We start from the raw sequence: 19398 nt of genomic DNA on the forward strand, positions 1-19398 counted from the left end.
AAGTAAAAACGCAAACCAGAGAGCAGGATTGGGTTAGTTCATTTCCATCCAAAACATTTTTATTGTCCTCCAAACTGAAAGGTTTACCCTGTCATTTGGCTTGTTTGCTCAGCCAAAAACATACATTGCATTTCTTCAGGTAGCAGTGGAGGCATACAAAGATCTTTTTTTCTTCTTTTTTTTGACTGAGAAATGAATGGAAAGAGAAATACAGGATTCTCTCCTTCAAGTCACATGAGTAATCTTTGCATTCAAGAGTAATGGAGAGAAGATTAATTTCAGATCACGGGAAGCTTGAGAAAGTATCATCTGGTCTTCCGTAAAAGAGAGAGAGAGACAGAGAGAGAGAGACAGAGAGAGGGAAAAAAACAATGAAAAAAAAAAAAAACAACCGTACGAAGACCAGGGTGTCTGTGTTTCTTCCAAGTTAGAAAAGGACTGAAAATGGTCGAGATGGTTTCATCTCCGTTTGCCTCAGAGTTGTGTTTTGCCTTTACTTAGAGCATCTGTAGTGTACACAAATGGACACTGGATATGCAATTCAAAACCAAAGTGCCCACAGTCGTTATAAAGCAAGGTCACATGACCCAAAACAAGTGATGTCACATAAGGGGGAAGGGTTGAGACTGGACATGAATGCAACCAGAATGCGGTCCTCAGTCTGTTTGTGTGTGTGTGTGTGTGTTGGTGCAGAAATGCCAGTGATGCGGCACTCAGAACCGTTAATTTACAGTTACTCGGGTGTCTGAACGAAAGAGAACGACCTCCCCGTCTGGTGACTGTGCAGTTAAAAATGGGCACATGGTGATTTAAGCTCATGCTTAAGTTGTGGTGATCCATCCAAGCACTTCTTTAATTCATAACTATAAATACACAGCAGCGTTTTTACCGGAGAGGTTTCAGTCTGCCTCCTCTCCCTGGGTGAGTGTGTGACGTGTTTGTCTCTTAAAACGGCTAACTACGTTTTGCTCATCTGCCAGAGGAAACACGGGTTATGTGGAATTGATTATCAACTTTCATATAGATTTTTCTATAATATATTTATATAGTTATTTTTCTTTCTCTCACGCACCCACCACGCTTGCTTGCTTTCACATTCTCTCGTCTCACTTTTATTCAACGTACACAACTTAATAAACATGAGGGTGGGGAGCGACAGAGCTGAAATGACAATCACTGGAAAAAAAAAAAAAAAAAACAAAGCCAAAAAAAAAACTGCAGTCTCTTTTTGTCATCCATTGGCAGTTGGACCGACTCCGCAGTCAGCCAGTTTCAATGGTGGTTTGAGGGGAGGGAGTGGCCATGTCATCAAAGGGGCGGCGCGGGCGGCTCTTTCTTCGTTGGTGCTGTTTTAGGCGTCGTTTTCGTTGTCTTGGTAGTTGGGGTTGATTCCTTAAGGTTGAGGTTCTCCAGTGCCACGTCCAAGGTCATGACCTCAACACAGCCCATGGCCTCGAAGTCAGCGAAATTCCGCAACGGGCCGTGACAGTTGTCCTCATCCTCGTCCTCGGAGGCCGACGCGTCCTCGTCAGGCAGCAGCGTGGACAGCAGCAGCTCCGCCACAAACAGGCTCCTGTCGGCCCACTGGGCCTCGCACGCCTGCCGCTCGGCCTCGGACAGCCGTGGTTCGCTCAGCCTGTGTGAGAAAGATTCAATGTGTTGAAACTGAGAGGAAAGCAGATAAATAAATGATCATGACAGTGAAGATTAAAAAGAACAGATTAAAGTACAGTAAAGGTCAACATGACATTGGAAGAAGATGCAGAAAATAAAAACGATAGTCTCACCTGCTGAGTAGAAACTGGGAGCTATGTGCAGTATGCTGAGCATTCGACTCAGGTGGACCCGGGTTTGGACTGGGGTTGGTGTTGTGGTTGGCGCTGGAGTTGGAGTTTGTGGCGGCTGAATTAGTATTGAGGATTGCATTAGCTCTGCCTCCGCCCCGGGTGGCGTTTCGGGCCGTCTCCAGCTGCTGACGCGCCGCCTGGGCCTGCTGGCGCTCCAACTGGAGTTGCATTTGAAGCTGTTGGAGCTGAGAGGCTGACGGGCCAGAGCTCAGTTGGCCGCCCGCTGAACGCCGCACCCCTGACAACTGGGACAGAAGCTCTGGAGGAACAGGATGGAGAGGAGATGTCAGATATGATCATAAAGTAGGTCGCCCAGTTAACCAGATGGCTCTGATGAAATTTTAATCAAATAATATGAAGTAAAACTGGTCACATTGTTTTCCCCTAAAAACTTGCGATTCCGAGTCACAAAGCTATAATTGAGCAATGGTCTATAGAGACCACAGATATTGTCTGATCTGCATTCAATAACACTATGGCACAAGAGACACAGTAGGTACAGTACAGTGTGTGCAGTATGTACAGAACGATAAGATCAGTGAGTTTTTTTCGTCTAAAACTCCTCAGGTCAGCTGAACCAACAGCCCCTGCAGGTATCACAGGTCATGCAGGAGGAGGCTGTGCTCTGTTTGTGAGGCAGACTGAACGAGGACCCTGATTATAGCACTGCTGGAGCTGACATGGTGAATGCCGGGCACCGAAGCGAATCAAAATTGGGAACAGTATAAACAAGAAAGCGCCACATCAACAACTCTGCCCACACGTTACTTTATCATCCACGGCATGTTGAAGTTCACACTGACACACGGACCATGTGTTAGGAAAATACTAAACGTGTCCAAATGTGGGATTTCTCATAGAAACGCTGCTAATTCATTTTGATTATGGTGACGTCATACACTACCGTAATGCATTTTGATCCTGTGCAGTAGGAGTTGAGAAAAACTTTTCATGTGGCACGGCACATTATCCATTATTACATGGGTGCTCTCTCTACCCATGCACTGACCCCGGCTATCTTCGAAATTTTATCTCAACTACACACCTCTAAATTTGTGACTGCCCCAGAGGGAGCACTATACGCGTCAGCATGTGTTCACCATGCAACCATGTCTTTACTGTGTGTGTGCGCTGTGTGACTGACCTGCTATGGGGTCCATGGCCTCTCTGCTGTAGTTGGAACTCTGTGAGGAGCTCTGACTAGTGGAGAGCCCCCCTGTGGTGCTGCTGGTGAAGTGCATGTTAGACCTGCGGGCTCGTGGACCCCCCAGCCCGCGCCCTGGGTGAAACATCCTCCTCACATGTCGCACCCCACTGGATTCATCGTGAATCAGCCGTTAAGGAACATATCAGGAACATCAAGCTACTATCGTACTTATTACAATTGCAATCGTTTAGATGATTTTTTTAAAATAATGCTTTGTCCAAAGAAACATTGAAAACAGTGACACCACAGCAGTACCTAGCAGATATTTTTGAATTTTTCCTTGAAGTCTTAAATTGCTTTAGATCAAAAATTACTTATATAATGCTGAATTCACTCAGGCCTTCAGAAGCAGCTTCTAACATATTTGCATGATGCTCACATGTCACATAGATTCACTCATTCTGCCCGTGTTTCATTTAACTTTATGTTTGCATATTTTTTTCGTTCTTCACCACAAGTATTTAAATATTATGAGTACATCAATGGGTCATCATTCCTCCTCCAGAGTATTCCAGCTGGTTCACAACAGATAAAAGCACCTAATGTCATTTCAACCCTTGATACAGTTAAATAAACAACATGAAGTAATCCTCACATCAGCTAAACCCTCTTGAAAGGTTTTCCTCTCTGTGGCTCTCTTGAGAAATGTGTAGACAGAAGCTCACCAACATACTTTTAGGTAAAGACCTGAACAAACTCTGCTACATAAACACATGCAAATATGTGTGTGCTATAATAAGCCCAATCCTGTTTTTTTGTCTGCACTGTTTACATTGTTTGCAGCTTTCACTTTCACTGGCACATAATTACTTTTTGTGCCCCCAACTGTTAGTGCCTTCTGCATTTGGAAGAAATGTGCGTCACCTCACTGCAGTGTTGTTAGAAGGCCAGGTGGCAGGAGATGAAAACAATGCAAACACATCGAGGACACAACAGTTCAGATTTCTCTCCTGATATTTATACTCACGGTATCTGTCCATACCGAAAACCATTCCAATACAAATGTTCAAAACAGAATCTTCCTACATCTAAAATCTGAATACTTGAAACATTTAAAACAATCACATTTAGTCTTTGACTTCATTTACCACAGCTTTTGTTTTGGAGAGCCACTTCCAAAGGACGAGAGAACAAACAACGCCACACAAGTAGATTTGAAGTAAAACCTGAAGATGATGCACTTGGCCTCCACTTTGCACCAGAGACAAACAGCGTGTAACTAACCATTCAATCTGACTGAAGCCCACTTACTTGATTATGTCACAACAGCATGAGACACATTTTAATTGAAAATGCCACAACAGCCGAGAAATCGTTACTGCACATTTTATCATCTTGATATTTCCCTCACCGCCGTGGTCATTTGGGGAATGAACAGAAGGGGCTTTAATGTTATTAGCAAAATGTCAACAAATGTCAGTTGCAGTGAACAGCTGCCCCCCTAGTGTGCTAATCTATAAACTGACAAAGAAATATGAATAACTCAAACAGCGTCATTTCTTTCATGTAGCATAATTGTAGGTTATGATGGTATCTGCGGTAGTGCTACTACTACTTGAAAAGGATATCAAGTCTCTGGGTGCTCTGTGTTCAAGTGTGAGATGAGCAGCAAAGTCATCTGTCACATGATTCGGGTCGCCACCCGGCAGCGCTGCACATATGGGGCAGATCTAGAGGACAGGAAGAGAGGGGGGGAGAGAGAGAGAGAGAGCGTACAAGTCATTATCAACACACTTCACTGCACATTCAACATTCGCCAGTCGGTGCTGCATCGTTTGGAGCAAACACTCATATCAGTGCATTTCTGAAATACAAATCTGTGATTCAACACGAAGAGCTGTGGCTCTGTGACGAGTGTGTCAAAGCTCCGACTGATGTGAATTGACGTTGGAGGCACGGATTGATTTTATGTGTTTGACGGTTTAGGAAAATGATAGAAAATACGAGCTGTGAAAAGAATCATGTGTTTTTCATTTTAAAAGGCTGAAAGTGGGATTTTTCGGCTGCAGTTGGAGACAAGTTGTTATTCATCCTCAGACATTAATTGACTTGTCTTTTTCTCATGAATTGTGACTCACTGAAAACGCCATTACTACATAGCTTCAGGCTATTTAATATGAGTTATTACTGACAACTACTTAAGAACCGCAGAGGTGGGTATTAAATTATTTCACTGAACAGTTCATTCGGCAATATTTTAGCAAATAGCAGCAGTTTGAACACCTTAATCTTAGTGCTCTTTAAGTAACTTAACTCAATCAACTAAATAATGAAATAGCTTTAATAGAACTATTAGTCAAACTGTGGTTAATTTATGCATCTAGACTAATCAAAATGTCATTTAATATTAATTGTTTGGACGTCTCTTGAGCAAGTTACCAATATATTGTTCTAAAACGAATGGAAATCAGATATTCTTCTTTATACGACATAAATGGGTGATTAAAAAAAACAATGAATATATATATATATAAAGACAACTCGACTGTCTACCTGACATCACTTACATTGTCAGAAGCTGAAATCAGAAGTAACGGTGACATTGGAGCAAGATGATGAATGAGATGTAAACATTCAACAGCATTTTTTTTTTTAAATCTAGAGCATGCGAGGTGAGTCACAAAAACAAATGTAAATGTTTCCAGGTGTGGAGGATCCAGCATCAACTTACCACTTCTGTGGAGGTCTCTGTGTGCTCTGCAGCCACGTGCTCCTGCAGGGAGATCTCCGTGTAGCCCATTCTGCCACAGTAGGGACATGTGAAGGCCTGGGGCTGCTCCACTGAAAACGCTTCACCTCCGTAGTACAAGTCTGAGGAGAATCGAGGGGTATTTAGTCTAAAAAAACACAATAGCATGTGTCATCTGCAAGATAATTTCAGGTGCAGGGACTTAAAATGATTCTCTGACATACAATCAAAGTTTTATCACAGCTGCCACAGAATCATGAGCCATTTTCAGACATAAGCTTCGGAAACTGTCCATTCTCGTGACAGTTTATCTCAACATTGTTTATTTCATGAAGACAATAACAAACTGAAAATACGTAAAACCACAACCGCAAAAACAAGTACTTTCCTTGTGAGGTCGTACCTTCTGTTGTGTTTTCAGCGTTTTTTTTTTGTTTTTTTTTTTCTATCACACTGGAAAACAGTATGTCCAATGTGTGAAAGGTTGAACAACACATCACACAGTGCCAAGGCATAAAAACACAATAGAAGCAATCATTCACAAGCAAGACTATTTCTACACAATCAAAATGACCTGAGATGATACCACATCATACAGATTAAATATTAATAGCAACTGAACTCATCACCGGCACTACATTGTGTAGAGATAAAACAAATCCAAAGGCACAACAGCACACACCCAAATACCCCTCAGGCTGTCAAGGTCAAATCAATCACTGCTAAGCCAGTTTTGGAGCAGCCTTCCTATCAGAAAACACACTCGGGTGCTAAGAGAAGATAACCTCAACTGGAACTGATTCATTAAAGCCACTGAGTCTCTCAAAGTATTAGGGGCTTATCATAATTATGACATGACGAGAATCAACACGACTGACATGTGAGCAGTGTTTGTTTACAAAATATTGAAAAGTATTATAAAGAACCAAGTTTTAAAAAAACCCAATACAATTGTAAAAGTGCCAGATAAACTGTTTAGGAGGCCAATCATTACCTCGGCCGAGACGATGTCTACACCTGTGTCTGTTGCTTTGTTTAATTGTTCACAGGATTGTGCAAAATGCTATAAGGCCCAGACAACTGTGTGTAGGATTGTTCTAAACAATATTTGTCTTTAAACTGGTTTACTGCCCACTGCACAACTTGAATGAACAGCCCACTGTCTAAAGATGAAGAGAAACATTTTTCTATTAGTTCAGTCTTGATTATAATTGACTCACAAGTGACTCTGAGAATCAGTTTATAGATACTGGGTGTTTGGTTTGTAGAGCTGAACTTTAGAGAGGCAGCATATGTTCCTACATTGTGCTCAACATCTATATTCTCTTGCCAGGTTGTCAATTGGTAATCAACATCTCTCTATAGAAGGAGAGGCAAATACGAACCTAATCAATCACAACATGAAGTATCTTAACATTGGACAACAGACATCCCATAAGGACACATAGGCACTCTACCCATTATTAGCCTGATATGAATTTTAAGTGCACTTACCAAAGTCAACCCGGGTTAATATACACTGCATGGGATGCTCTGTGGTGTGTCTGGTTGTCGTCGCACCACTCTCGTAGCACGACGCGCACAGATCATAGTCGTAGCAAATTAAACATTTGTATCGTCGACCTCTGAAGTTGCCTTTTAAACATGCATCACAGCTCACACCTGAGGGGACAAAGAGAAGTGACAAGGGAAAGCAGAAAACAGGAGTTAGATGTTAAATATTTATCTTAACTTCACTTAGGCTTGAAAAAGCCCAGCATATTTAACAAGTTATTAAATGATTCTAGAATACAGTTTTGTATATGTTTTTTGATTTTGTATTCATGTAGATGATATAAACAAATCACTTGCAACAACTTATTACGTCGCATGTGTTCGTTAGTATTATATAAGAAGTCCCAACTTAGGTTCTCTTAAAAAGACAAATATTAACTGAGAAATGTATTCTTATAGTAAGTCATTCTACTAACTACAACATGGTATATTTCAAAACATACCTATTGAGGAATTATACAGAATAATTTTACAGCTGCAGTACAAATACAAAGACTAATAGTGGTGAAAAGTTGAGTTTTCATTGTGAGAATAAAGGATCTGAAAAATTTCCAGCTTAAGCCCAAACAAATAATTCAAATCCTTCGCATTTGTCTATTTTGAGTTTGCCAGAATAAACCAGATCACTACTGCATGAAGGTAACACCTGCAACATCTAAAGCAATCTCACAAAGACACTCGGGTATAAATAAGACATCTGTCTACAGAAATGTTGAGTTCTGAGACGGGGATTTAACTCTACTTGCAGTGCTGTGGTAGCGTATAGGACAGCAATATACTCTCAAGTGTTTAAAGTACATTTGTTGGAACATGGGTGATGAAAATCTGTTTCCTTTTGTTCAACTGTAACACAATGAGAAGGCTATGTCCTAAAAATGTTTGTGTCCTTTAACTCAGGCCTTACCACTAGACTTATAGACCAGTGCCCGTTTAATTTAACCTTTTAATTATATATCTTTATAGATGTTTTTGTATTTAGCACTAAAAAAGGAAAAGAAAAAACTTTGTACACTGTATTTTGTACTATTTTCTATTTTAATATAGATTGAAAAACAAAATAAGAGTTTCATTAAATGCTGTAAACTATGTTTATTTGCTATATATATATATGACAATAAACATCTTGAATCTGAATCACCCAGATCATCCACACAGGCATCATTATTATCATCATCACTAAATACGCGTCAACACCATGTAGTACAGGTTTCCTCTTATGTGTCACATGAGGTTAAGGGGACCCTCTATCTTCCAGTCCCTATATGTTCTGTGATTGACTAGGACAGCCTCAGTGTATTGTATGACACCAGGCTGTCTAAACTCCCTCATATTTCCATTCATAGCTAGCAAGCTGTGAAAACTTGAACCGGATCTAGCTGAGCAGCCACTGACTATTCAATCAGCACAGATTAATAACTGGATCCACACAGAAATAACTGGATCTTCACAGATAAATAACTGGATCTTCACAGATAAATAACTGGATCCACACAGATTAATAACTGTATCCTCACAGATAAATAACTATATCCTCACAGATAAATAACTAGATCCTCACAGATAAATAACTGTATCCTCACAGATAAATAACTGGATCCACACAGATTAATAACTGTATCCTCACAGATAAATAACTATATCCTCACAGATAAATAACTGGATCCTCACAGATAATTTAAAAAACCTGGATCACCACTGACAGCAAAGTTGACAACAACACACACAGAGGCCGCCCGGGCCCTGACTCACCTTCGCTGCTGAACACGCAAACAAATACACCCAGCTGTCGTTAGCTTGGCTGTTAGCTGGCAGGCTAATCGGCTGTGGTGGACTTTACCTAACTCCACTTTGCCAAATGTTCACTGACGTCTGCTTTGACACCGACACCGCAACTTCCAGTCCAGCAAGGTTGGCCGCAAGGACGGAGGTGGACGTTGGTTTGCTAAAACGTTAGCTCGGATAACTGGCATCCAACAGGGCCAACTTTAACCAGGAAGGAGGCAAAAAAAAAAAAACTAGCTTGAATAAACGATGTGACACGGTTCGATGCCGCGACGCCACCTGGAACCCGCCGCTCTCCTCTGTTCTCGGCACTCCCCCTTCACGTTAACCTACATTACCCACCACCAAGCTAGCACGCTAGCTAGCAGCACTTAGCTGGCGTCCACTAGCCTCTGCTGTGCATGTTGTGTATTTCATAAAAACACACACGTCCCCTGTAACGTCCGCGGGTGTCAGACAACACGTTTCTGTGTCGAACCCCCCGCGACACGAACTCCCGCCGCGACCCCTCTGCTAACACCATGCTAACACCGACGTTAGCAAAGGCTGCAAAACAAGAAATTGTCGGCTAGCTCACGTTAGCTACCGCTGCTTTGCCTTCGCTTTTTTTTTTTTTTTTTTTTTTTTAAATGGCTAAATCGTGACCGGCTCGCGCCCGGTGCTCGGGTGAGCTCTTACCCTCATGTCGGGACATCCTCCCGGGCGGTAACGCAGCCCCCTGCTCGGGCTCCGGGGCTCGCGGTGAAGAATAGTGACGGAGAAGAGAAGAGAAGCCGGGGCTGCCTGGCTCTCCCTGGCCTCTTCCCTCATGAAGGATCCGGTCTGGCTGGCTGCCCCCCTCCGCCTCCTGCTGTGTCACTGTCCGGTGTGGCGCTGCTCGGTCCGCACGGTGGCGCTGCTGTCTCACGGTGGAGCAGTGGATGACGAGGCCTGGGTGAGTAAAACCTCCCCATCGTTATGTCTCCCTGTCACCTGATGGAGCTCCATGACTAAATACACCCCCAGCTAATAGTGATACAGTCTAATACAACAGACCTGCACATCTGTATAAAGTCAACTTTACTGTCAGTCCTGCTGCATGTGCAGGACGTAGACGGGTTGATCCCCGGTGTGCACATCTAAGTGAGTGCAAAAATACTTGATGGGAAGTAACGTAATGTACATTCACAGATAGCAGCGGTTGTAGTATGATAGAAGGTCTAAGATCATAATCAGATGTCTTGACCTCCGCTGTTATCCGTCTATTTTTTTGGTTGGTTTGTTTGTTTGTGAGCAGAAATATGCAAAAACTGCCAAGCAGATTACCACGAGACTTGGTGGAATGATGCATTATAGGTCAGGGAAGACCCCATAACTCAGTCGCTGGGTAAACAAGAATTCTGCATCAGGGAGGTTACATTTCCCACCCCTGTTTGTTTGTTTGTTTGTTTGTCAGCAGGATTTCACAAAAACTACCAAACAGATTCCCATGATACTTGGTGGAAGGGCGGGTCATGGGCCAAGAAAAGAACCCATTTCATCTTGGGCTGGATCCGCAAAAAGTCACTGATCCAGTAATCTTTTATCTTGTGAGATGTTTTTTAACATTTTCATGGATTTCCCAGGGAATAATTCATGGATCTTGATGGGAAACAAACAGGCATATTTAGGGGACTGATATCTATGAGTGTGTGCAGTTTGGTGTTGCTTGACTGTCACACCTTGGTGAAGGTATGAGCTCTCCCCTGAGTTGTAGTTGTAATCGTGTCTTGATTCAATAGTTGGTCAGTTTGGAGGCTGAAGTTTGTGGTGGTGAAGAAGTAAGTGCGTCAGAACAAGGTTTCCCTGGATGAGGATCTTTAAGTTACACTCTTTCTGCTCTCCACACAGAGCCGCCTGCGTAGGTCTGCATGATTATTTTAATATTGCACTGTACCTCATTGTTGGGTCTTGCCAGGCAGACCTTGTAAACCAGGAAAGCTCAGACAGTGCAGAATCAAACTTACACTCAGTCTGGGCAGCTGGTTAAGGACTGTGGATGGAAAGAATAACAATTCTCTTGCATTAGAAGCGACTTTGTCTTAAATACAAGATCCAGTGTCTAACATCAGGTCCGTCCGACAGACTTATTCTGGGAATTCTTTGTGCTTCTTTTGACAAGCTGCAGACATTCTGTCACTCTAAGGTTCAGCTAAGTACAGAGCAAAAATGAAAGGAGGGAGGCGATGTAAATTGTAAAAGTCTGACAAGATAAACACGTGTTTGTCCCAAAACAGAATTGAGGTATATTGTAAGCAACAGGGATTATTCTTCATGTTTACCCCCAAAGTGGAGTGTTGTATTACTTTTGCAAATTTAAAGAGATCTAAATAAGTTCCATGCAATGCAGCCAATTGGATTTTCTGTAAAGGTTCTGCTGCAAGAGAACTGTAGGGTTCTGTCTGAATGGACCGATATTTTATAAATGATGATATTTGAGTATTTTGTAAGAAACTCTGCAGCCGTGGCAGTCACGTTCAACCAATGAGATTTGGGTTATTCTATCTCCTGATCACCTTTATCCTTTATCTGCCCTTTGCTCTATTTTCTGTCAGTAGTAAGTCAACAGGAAAGTCTCCAAATGGACACAGATATCAGAATGGTTGTGATGAACCAGCCCGTGACTTTTCCTTTTGTATCCTATAGAGGCACATTGTCTGCATTGAAAAGCTTTGGTCCTCCGTGAGCCTGCACAAGAAATTAATCACCAGATGAATTGCAACTGACCGATCAAGGACTGGTACAGTTACAATGTCATCACCATCCTCACCAGTGTCTTCCCATGATTCATATTCACACAACATATCCTGACATGTAACGACAGCAGCCCTGCAGACATCACTGATGTCCATGAACAAATCATTTGAGTGAGAGTGAGCGAGCAGGAGGGATTAAACTGAACTGTATCACCTCACCAGATGAACTGTAGTGCCCTCTGTCGTTGCAGCATTATGTATATTATGTTTATTTATACACCAGAGCTTGACCCAGCGCCAAAAATAGGATGTTATTTTGGATGCTCCTGTATCAAGCACAGCCGCACTCTCATCCTTTGAAAAATACTTTTTTAATCTCTTATTTCTGGTTATGTCCGTGCAAGTCACAGTGAATCTGGCAACACTGAGAAGACTGAATATGGACTGGACAGTATAAACTGAGTGTCACATTGTAGTGCCTGCATGTTGCTGTTCTCTGCCAGCGTCACTCATCTTCCTATCACTCAACCACCTGCCTGCAGGTTTACATCACAGGACATAATCCAAATAAAGAAAACGTATTCATGATATATGGCAAATTTCAGCAGAAAACATCATTGTGCAGCAACCTGGGGGGCAACCAAAGATTGTAGGCCTTGCAGTGACCTGGTAAACCCACAGTGCACATTGTAACCAGCAGCATGACTGTGTTTGCAGAGATGCATACAGAGGCTGTGTAGATTCAGAGTACCAGGAGCTGCTGGGGCGGCAGGTGACACTTCCTACTGCTGGGCCTGATGCATGTACACTCACAGTGCTGTTATTGTTGCAGGGACCCTTGCGTGAGTGCGTCCATTCTTCGCCTCATCAATTGAAACTGGTCGGTGAGCTAAACTGATGGCTGGATGCGCGCCAGGCACAGGGCACGATGCTTTCATGGGGGAGGGAGCCTCACCATTCCTTCCCCCCCACACACACAACACGGCCCTGAGCCTTTTAAATGTTCCCATACACCCGCTGAGGGGTGCTGAGGAGGGTTTCCCACGTATGGAAATGAGCAGAAGGAGATTATGTTTTATTGTTTTGTGGTGAAGGAATCATACCGTGGCGCGTATTGTGTATTCTGCGGAGACCGATAGGAGGATCTGTCAGCGCCTCTCTTGAGACTCTCAGGCTGTAAAACGGTTATTTATTTACACATTGTTCTCACGCACCGTGGCAACAAAGGTAAATGACCTTCATACAACACTAAAGCTACAGGATACGTTTTTTTTTAAGTCTGCTTGCGTCAGCCTTACACGCCCAGCAAAAACCACGCGCAGCCTACTACGAGTTCATTCATTTTCGCCACGCCTTCAACGTAAACAAATGGGGGCTTGACCAATAAGATCCACGATAGATCAGCCGATGATCAGATGACTGAAAAGGAGAAACTATTTAAAACTCTAATGACACCCTCCCGGCAAGTTTACACGTCTCTCCAGCGGCTCATCCATAGAGGCGCGCACCGTAACGCACCACCGGCTCATTCGCTCGCTCTTTGTCGCCACTGAATCCGATCTCATCCACTTTTCCCACCGCGCCGCCGACAGAAAACCAGCAACACAAAGACACATTATATTTCCCAAGGAGCTTCCGAATCCATCTACACTCGTGTGGGACTGAGAGATGAATCACAAAACCCCTATACTGTGGATTTTCCTCCAGTGTGCCGCTGCGCTATTCTCCCTTGCTCTTGGAGAAAACGGCGTCCTTAAAGGTAAGAAAGGCTTTGTGCACCACTCTCCATTCATCACTACCATTTATTCATTTCCTAGCTTTAAAAGGGGGAAGACTTAAAACCCTAACATGGCATGCGTAAAGTGGGTCAAATGTGTGCGTAAATGGAAAAAAATATTTTTAAGAATTCATCCCTGCTTAATGAGCTCGTGTACCGTTTTTGTGCGATGAGGCTGAATTATGAATAGGAACCTATACAGTCTATGGTAGGAACAAGTGTGGCGGGCAGAGAGAGACAGAAAACCGGGATGGATTTCAAAGACAAGACTGCGACGTGTCCTTTTTTGGGAGAGCGGCAGCAAATAAGCTCCGTGTGCAGGACGCACAACGCCACGTCTCTCTGTGTGTGTGAACTATTTGGAAAAGATATTCTGCTGAAACCGCGTTTTACCACAGACCGCTCACCGCCGTCTTTACTGCCCAGCTGAAGTCATTTTGGTCGGTGTGGCCGATAACCAGAGGGTGTTGAGTTCATCATTTTTATTTAAACCCAGACCTGTTGTTTCTGTCCTGCGGTTTAAATCACTCATTTACTTCATCAAGAATGAATCCCAAAGAGAGCACAAGTATAACATAAGTGAGGGCTGAGTTTATATATCTAATGATATATATTTTTTTCCTCCTGTGGATAAACTGTCAGAATCCTCATCTTGCTTTTCAAACGCAGAGTTTTAATTGTGCAGTTTCAGCCTCAGACCAGAGAGCTCACTGTGTTAAAACGTATTGTCAGCCTTCAGAGATCCGGCTGCAGTTGTGTCACAGAGTTTGAAATAAAAGAAGAGAAGGGTGGAGGTGACATTTGGGCTCCGTGCCTGCGTCTCCAGTACAAGTTGCACCCTTTATTGAAGCAGATGTTTGCTGCATGAGCAATATGATTGGCTGGTTCAGTCTCCCTCTGCGAGTGTGAGGGATCATTGGCTGAATGGTTCCTGAACTGTGTTTGAAATGTAGAGTGATCAGTGTGTTCTTTTTTTCTTGTTTTAATATAATTGTAATGATCAGGAGAGATGGAAGAAAATACATTTTGAAGCAGTGTATTTTCTCAGTTTGACCTAACATCCTCGGTCATTTCCCCTCAGGTGAAGACAGTGGATTGGACGAACCGTCAATAAACAACAATCCAATCGATGGCTTCATCAAGTACAACCTGAGGAAGAGTTTGGATCTGGAGCAGGAGGGCTGCTACCTGCAGGCTGGAAAGAAGGATGGTCTAGTTGAGTGTGGCTTCAATGCCACAGCCAAGACCATCTTCATCATCCACGGCTGGACGGTACATATGAGCCAAAAACTATTTCCTATCATCATATCTAGTTGCAGTCTCTCTCCTTCTCTGTCTGGGTCATAGACAATGAACCGCAGCCTCACCTCACAGAGTGAATGTAGCTTAAGTGTTGAATGATCCGAGGGGAGAGGGCTTTGATTGTTGGAATTCATCATGTGGATGTGAAATAACTGTCAGAGAGAGAGGATATCACATTAAACCAGTTAGCCTGACTCCCATTATCCCCTTCTCCTCTCTCTCTCTCAGATGAGCGGGATGTTCGAGAGCTGGATGCACAAGCTGGTCTCTGCAGTGATGCAGCGGGAAACGGAGGCCAATGTTGTGATCGTCGATTGGATCGCGATGGCTCAGCAGCTGTACCCTGACGCAGTCAACCACACCCACACTGTTGGCCTCCATATTGCCACCATGCTAAACTGGTTACAGGTGTGTAGGCCTTTATACAACATGTACACTTGCCCTCACCTGATGTATTATGAGTGCTCTGCTGAAAATTATCAGACCATGCAAATACATAATTTGGTTTTGGTTGAGCGCTGTGGCTCATAGAAATGGTTAACCTAGACGTAGCATGGTCTTATGAGTGCAAGTGTGTGTTTATATTGGGGATATGTATATAAGAATTGATCTGCTAATGTCTGCGATGTCACACAAATGATTAATAGTGTAGCGTGGGATCTGAGCAGCCTCGGCAGTTGAGTCAGTAGTTCTGAGCAGCCGAGTACCTGCAAATCCACAAAACCTGCCTTCTCTTTTTTACATGCGGGGAGATCAGAGTCTTCTGTGAGCTTGACAGAACTGCCAAAACGTGTTTGAAGAAATGTAATCGCTTGTTAATTATCCATTTAGTTTTATGAACATGCAATGTTTTCAGAAATCCCAACTTCGCCCAGAGGCAATAGCTCCATTCCATTTTGTGTGTTGTCCTTAAGTATTATTAGCTCAATGCCGAGCAGAGAATCTAGAGAGGATTACAGTCTATTTAACACTTCAGAGGCATAGACAACAATTCCAATTCAGGACTGTCACAAATTTGGACCAAGTGAGGAAGGATTCAGGCATCCTGCCACTTAGTTGTAAACATGGACAAAGACTATGTCATGGAGACTAAGTGAGACAGCTGGAGGAGGCACTGTTGCATGGAGGGGAATGTCAGTTGATATGGTTCGGGTTAACTGAGCTTGGCTCGGCTGCAGACACGATGGATCATCACTGGCCACAATCCATGATTTGTTCAGTGTGGATTCGTGGCGGCAGCTGCTGATGATGAGTGTCGTCATTTTTCTTTCTCACAGGATGAGGAGCAGCTGCCTCTGCAAAATGTGCACCTGATTGGCTACAGTTTAGGCGCTCATGTAGCCGGCTACGCTGGAACATTTGTACGAGGGACCATCGGCAGAATTACTGGTGAGTTAAGTTCGACCTGAATCTGGAATAAACACGACTCAGAGATGGTGCTGCCTCTTTCTCCTGACACCAAGTCTATTTGTATTATTTAATAGGTCTAGACCCAGCAGGACCAATGTTTGAGGGTGTCGAGGAACAGAAGCGTCTCTCTCCAGATGATGCCGACTTTGTGGATGTTCTGCACACATACACCAGAGAGGCTTTGGGTGTGAGCATTGGCATCCAGCAGCCTATTGGTGACATTGATATCTATCCCAACGGTGGCGATGTTCAGCCTGGCTGCGCTCTGGGTGACGTGTTGGCAGTGGCAGGAAGTATGTACTTTACAGTAAACGCAGAAATCTATAGAAATTGGGAATTTTGAACTCAATATCTATATTTAAAATTTTGCAGCCGCAGCCCAGCTAACCTACCGCCCCCTTCTTCTGCAGATTTCATGGAGGTGATGAAGTGTGAGCATGAGCGCGCTGTGCACTTGTTCGTGGACTCCCTGATGAACAAGGACCACATGAGCTTTGCCTACCAGTGCACGGGCCCCGATCGCTTCAAGAAGGGCATCTGCCTCAGCTGCCGTAAAAATCGATGCAACAACATCGGCTACAACGCCAGAAAGATGCGCAAAAGGCGTAACAGTAAAATGTACCTGAAGACACGTGCTGACACTCCCTTCGGAGGTACGTTACAAACAAGGATATGATCTGTAAATGTAGCTTTATCTTTTACTACTATGTTTATTTCCTAGAATAACACTGATAAGAAACTATACTGAGATATGGTAGAGTTGCTGATGGTTAAAGTCCATATCTTTTATCATTTATGATTCCAGTTCGTCGTGTGTAAACTACTACTGCACACAACTCCACGGTTGATTTAATATATAACTTATTTTCTTCCTTTTCTTTCAAGGCTACCACTACCAGATGAAGATGCACGTGTTCAACAGAAAACAGTCTGACAACGCAGATCCTACCTTTCATGTCAAGTTATATGGCGCCCAGAATGACACAACGAACATATTTGTCGATGTGTAAGTGCAAAATCGAAATCCTGCAAAGTCACCAAATGCCACAGCATAACAATCCATAAAACCACTGGCTCCATACTGACTTCCGTCTGGTCGCTCTGTTGCCTTTGGTACACAGAAGCACACAGACTCGTAAATTTGTAATTTGAACTTGAACTATGTTTGTAGTGACTGACCTTTTCAAAGTGCCAGTCACGGAGATTTGTGACGCAGTACAAACTCAGACTGGGGGAGGAACTTCACTTAGTCAAGTTTCCATAAATACTAATACTGATTAAAGCCTTAGTCAGAAACCTTGGAAGGAAAAAGTTATACAATGTTGGCAGAGAGGCATCCCAGCAGCTTGGATTGTCATGCAAGACTCACTGGTTTTCAATAGTTTAATTAGACTTTTGATCCTCCAAGTAATGCAGAATTAAATTGGTTGGCTTGAACACACACCTAACTTAACCTGGTTTATCTTTGTTCAGCCATGATGACGCCGTCGGTCTGAACCTCACCAACACCTTCCTGGTGTTTACTGAGAAGGAGATTGGTGACCTGCTGAAGATCCGTCTGAGCTGGGAGGGAGACTCTGAATCCTTGCACTCCGTCTGGAAGACCATCAAGAAGACCTTCTGGGCCTGGAACACCAAACCGCCCAAACCTGTGCTGGAAATCCGGCGCATTCGCGTGAAAGCAGGAGAAACGCAGAAGAAGTAAGTTAAAGGGAGAAGCTGAGTAGTGACTACTTATCTTCCATTGTGCAGAATTAAGTTTTATTACATTGTTTGAACAATTATTAAGTCGTTTTTTTATGTTTCAGATTTACTTTCTGTGCCCAAGACCCTTCAAAAACTGAAATTTCACCAGGAGAGTCCATATCGTTTGTGAAGTGTCGTGATGGCTGGGAAGTGAAACCTAGAAAAAGGTATGAAACATTATAAGATGTTAGAAACTCTGCCGATAATTATGGATTAAATATCTGGTTCCTGTGCAATCTGAAGTATGGTTTGAGATTATTCTTGTTTTTAATCGACAGGCTGCCAATGTAACAACTCAGCACTTCCAACAACCAATGCACCGTCACCATGGGGGACCCAACATGGATCAACGAGAAGCACTTCCTTCTCTTGATGTGAGCACTTTTTCGTTTGGAGGAGGATTGATCAGCACACGGTGGGGAGGAGCTTCTAGAAGTTTCTGGAAACGTGGACTCTGGGCTCTGTCCAGCATCAAGACAGCAGGAAAACGCTACAGGCTGAAAGCGGAGGCGGTCCGAAATGTCAGATTGCCTATGAGAGTTGTAGAAAGTTCCTTTGTGTGGACTGTAGTGAAGTAGAATACAGATATGTGCCCGGGGACAAACACCAGCAATTGTAGTCGCTGTACTGTACATTTTTTTTAAATATTTCCTATTTATGAAAAGAATGGAAGCACTGCAAGACCAACATTATTTATCAGAGCACATCCCAGTTGCAGTATTTGTGTGCGTGTCTGTGTGTGAGTCTGTTTTTTAATATGTGGGTGATTGTGTGTGTTGTGCACAAGATATGTGCCTTTCTGCTGAGAGATTACTGATACACTGTATAACTGAAGGAGATACCTGATCTCGTTGCACACAATCTTCCTGAGGAGACTTTGTGCGTCGTGTTACTGTATGTGGCTAATTTTTTTTGGGTTGTATCTATGTATATAATGTATATAACTTTTTGGAGAACAAAAAATAAATGCACCTGTTATTTGTAGAAACTATTGCCTGTGTCTTCTGTTTTGGTAACTGTCCCATCTCTTTTGAAATATCCTATCCATCCATTATCACTTTAAGGGCCCAGCTGACATTGACTTAATTTAGATTCTCTAATTAACCTAACCCCAAGGTGCATGTCTTAGGATGGAGTGGTGGACTCAAACTCAGACGCAGAGAAGGATCATAACTGAACTATAGGATTCAAAACGAGAACCTTTAGGCAGTTAGGCAACGGTGGCGTCCCTCTGTAATCCTAGGTTTCACTATGAAACCACATCCTTATTTAGACAGCATGCTCACATACGTGTAAGTGGCCTTGACAGTTAAAATTCGATGCCACAATTCTCTGTATGAGTGTTGATGGACGCTTTAGTGAAACTGATA

General features: G+C 43.1%; 2 protein-coding genes across 4 annotated transcripts; one reads left to right on the forward strand and one right to left on the reverse strand.

Annotated features, from left to right (window-relative positions):
• Window positions 1–28: 28 nt before the first annotated feature.
• On the reverse strand, window positions 29–9934 carry LOC109636981 (E3 ubiquitin-protein ligase KCMF1-like). Of its 2 annotated transcripts, none has more exons than XM_020099048.2 (7): window positions 9758–9934; window positions 7238–7405; window positions 5726–5865; window positions 4623–4724; window positions 2992–3172; window positions 1788–2106; window positions 29–1636 (listed from the first exon to the last, which is right to left on the reverse strand). In XM_020099048.2, exons 1-7 carry the CDS (start codon window positions 9771–9773, stop codon window positions 1309–1311), a joined length of 1254 nt encoding a protein of 417 aa, XP_019954607.2. In that variant the 5' UTR covers window positions 9774–9934; the 3' UTR covers window positions 29–1308. The 2 variants fall into 2 exon arrangements, with proteins under 2 accessions (XP_019954607.2, XP_069379565.1); XM_069523464.1 differs by lacking the exon at window positions 9758–9934 and adding an exon at window positions 9047–9376.
• Window positions 9935–12763: 2829 nt separating this feature from the next.
• Window positions 12764–19016, forward strand: lipg (lipase, endothelial). 2 transcript variants are annotated; one of them, XM_020099326.2, is made up of 10 exons: window positions 12764–13552; window positions 14652–14842; window positions 15101–15280; window positions 16150–16261; window positions 16357–16575; window positions 16693–16935; window positions 17168–17288; window positions 17756–17983; window positions 18091–18195; window positions 18307–19016. In XM_020099326.2, the coding sequence occupies exons 1-10, from the start codon at window positions 13462–13464 to the stop codon at window positions 18317–18319; spliced, it is 1503 nt and encodes a 500-aa protein (XP_019954885.2). In that variant the 5' UTR covers window positions 12764–13461; the 3' UTR covers window positions 18320–19016. The 2 variants fall into 2 exon arrangements, with proteins under 2 accessions (XP_019954885.2, XP_069379564.1); XM_069523463.1 differs by lacking the exon at window positions 18307–19016 and having other exon boundaries at window positions 18091–18211.
• Window positions 19017–19398: the final 382 nt, after the last annotated feature.

This window comes from Paralichthys olivaceus, chromosome 4 (assembly GCF_024713975.1).
Source record: "Paralichthys olivaceus isolate ysfri-2021 chromosome 4, ASM2471397v2, whole genome shotgun sequence".
In the NCBI taxonomy this organism is placed as follows: Eukaryota; Metazoa; Chordata; class Actinopteri; order Pleuronectiformes; family Paralichthyidae; genus Paralichthys; species Paralichthys olivaceus.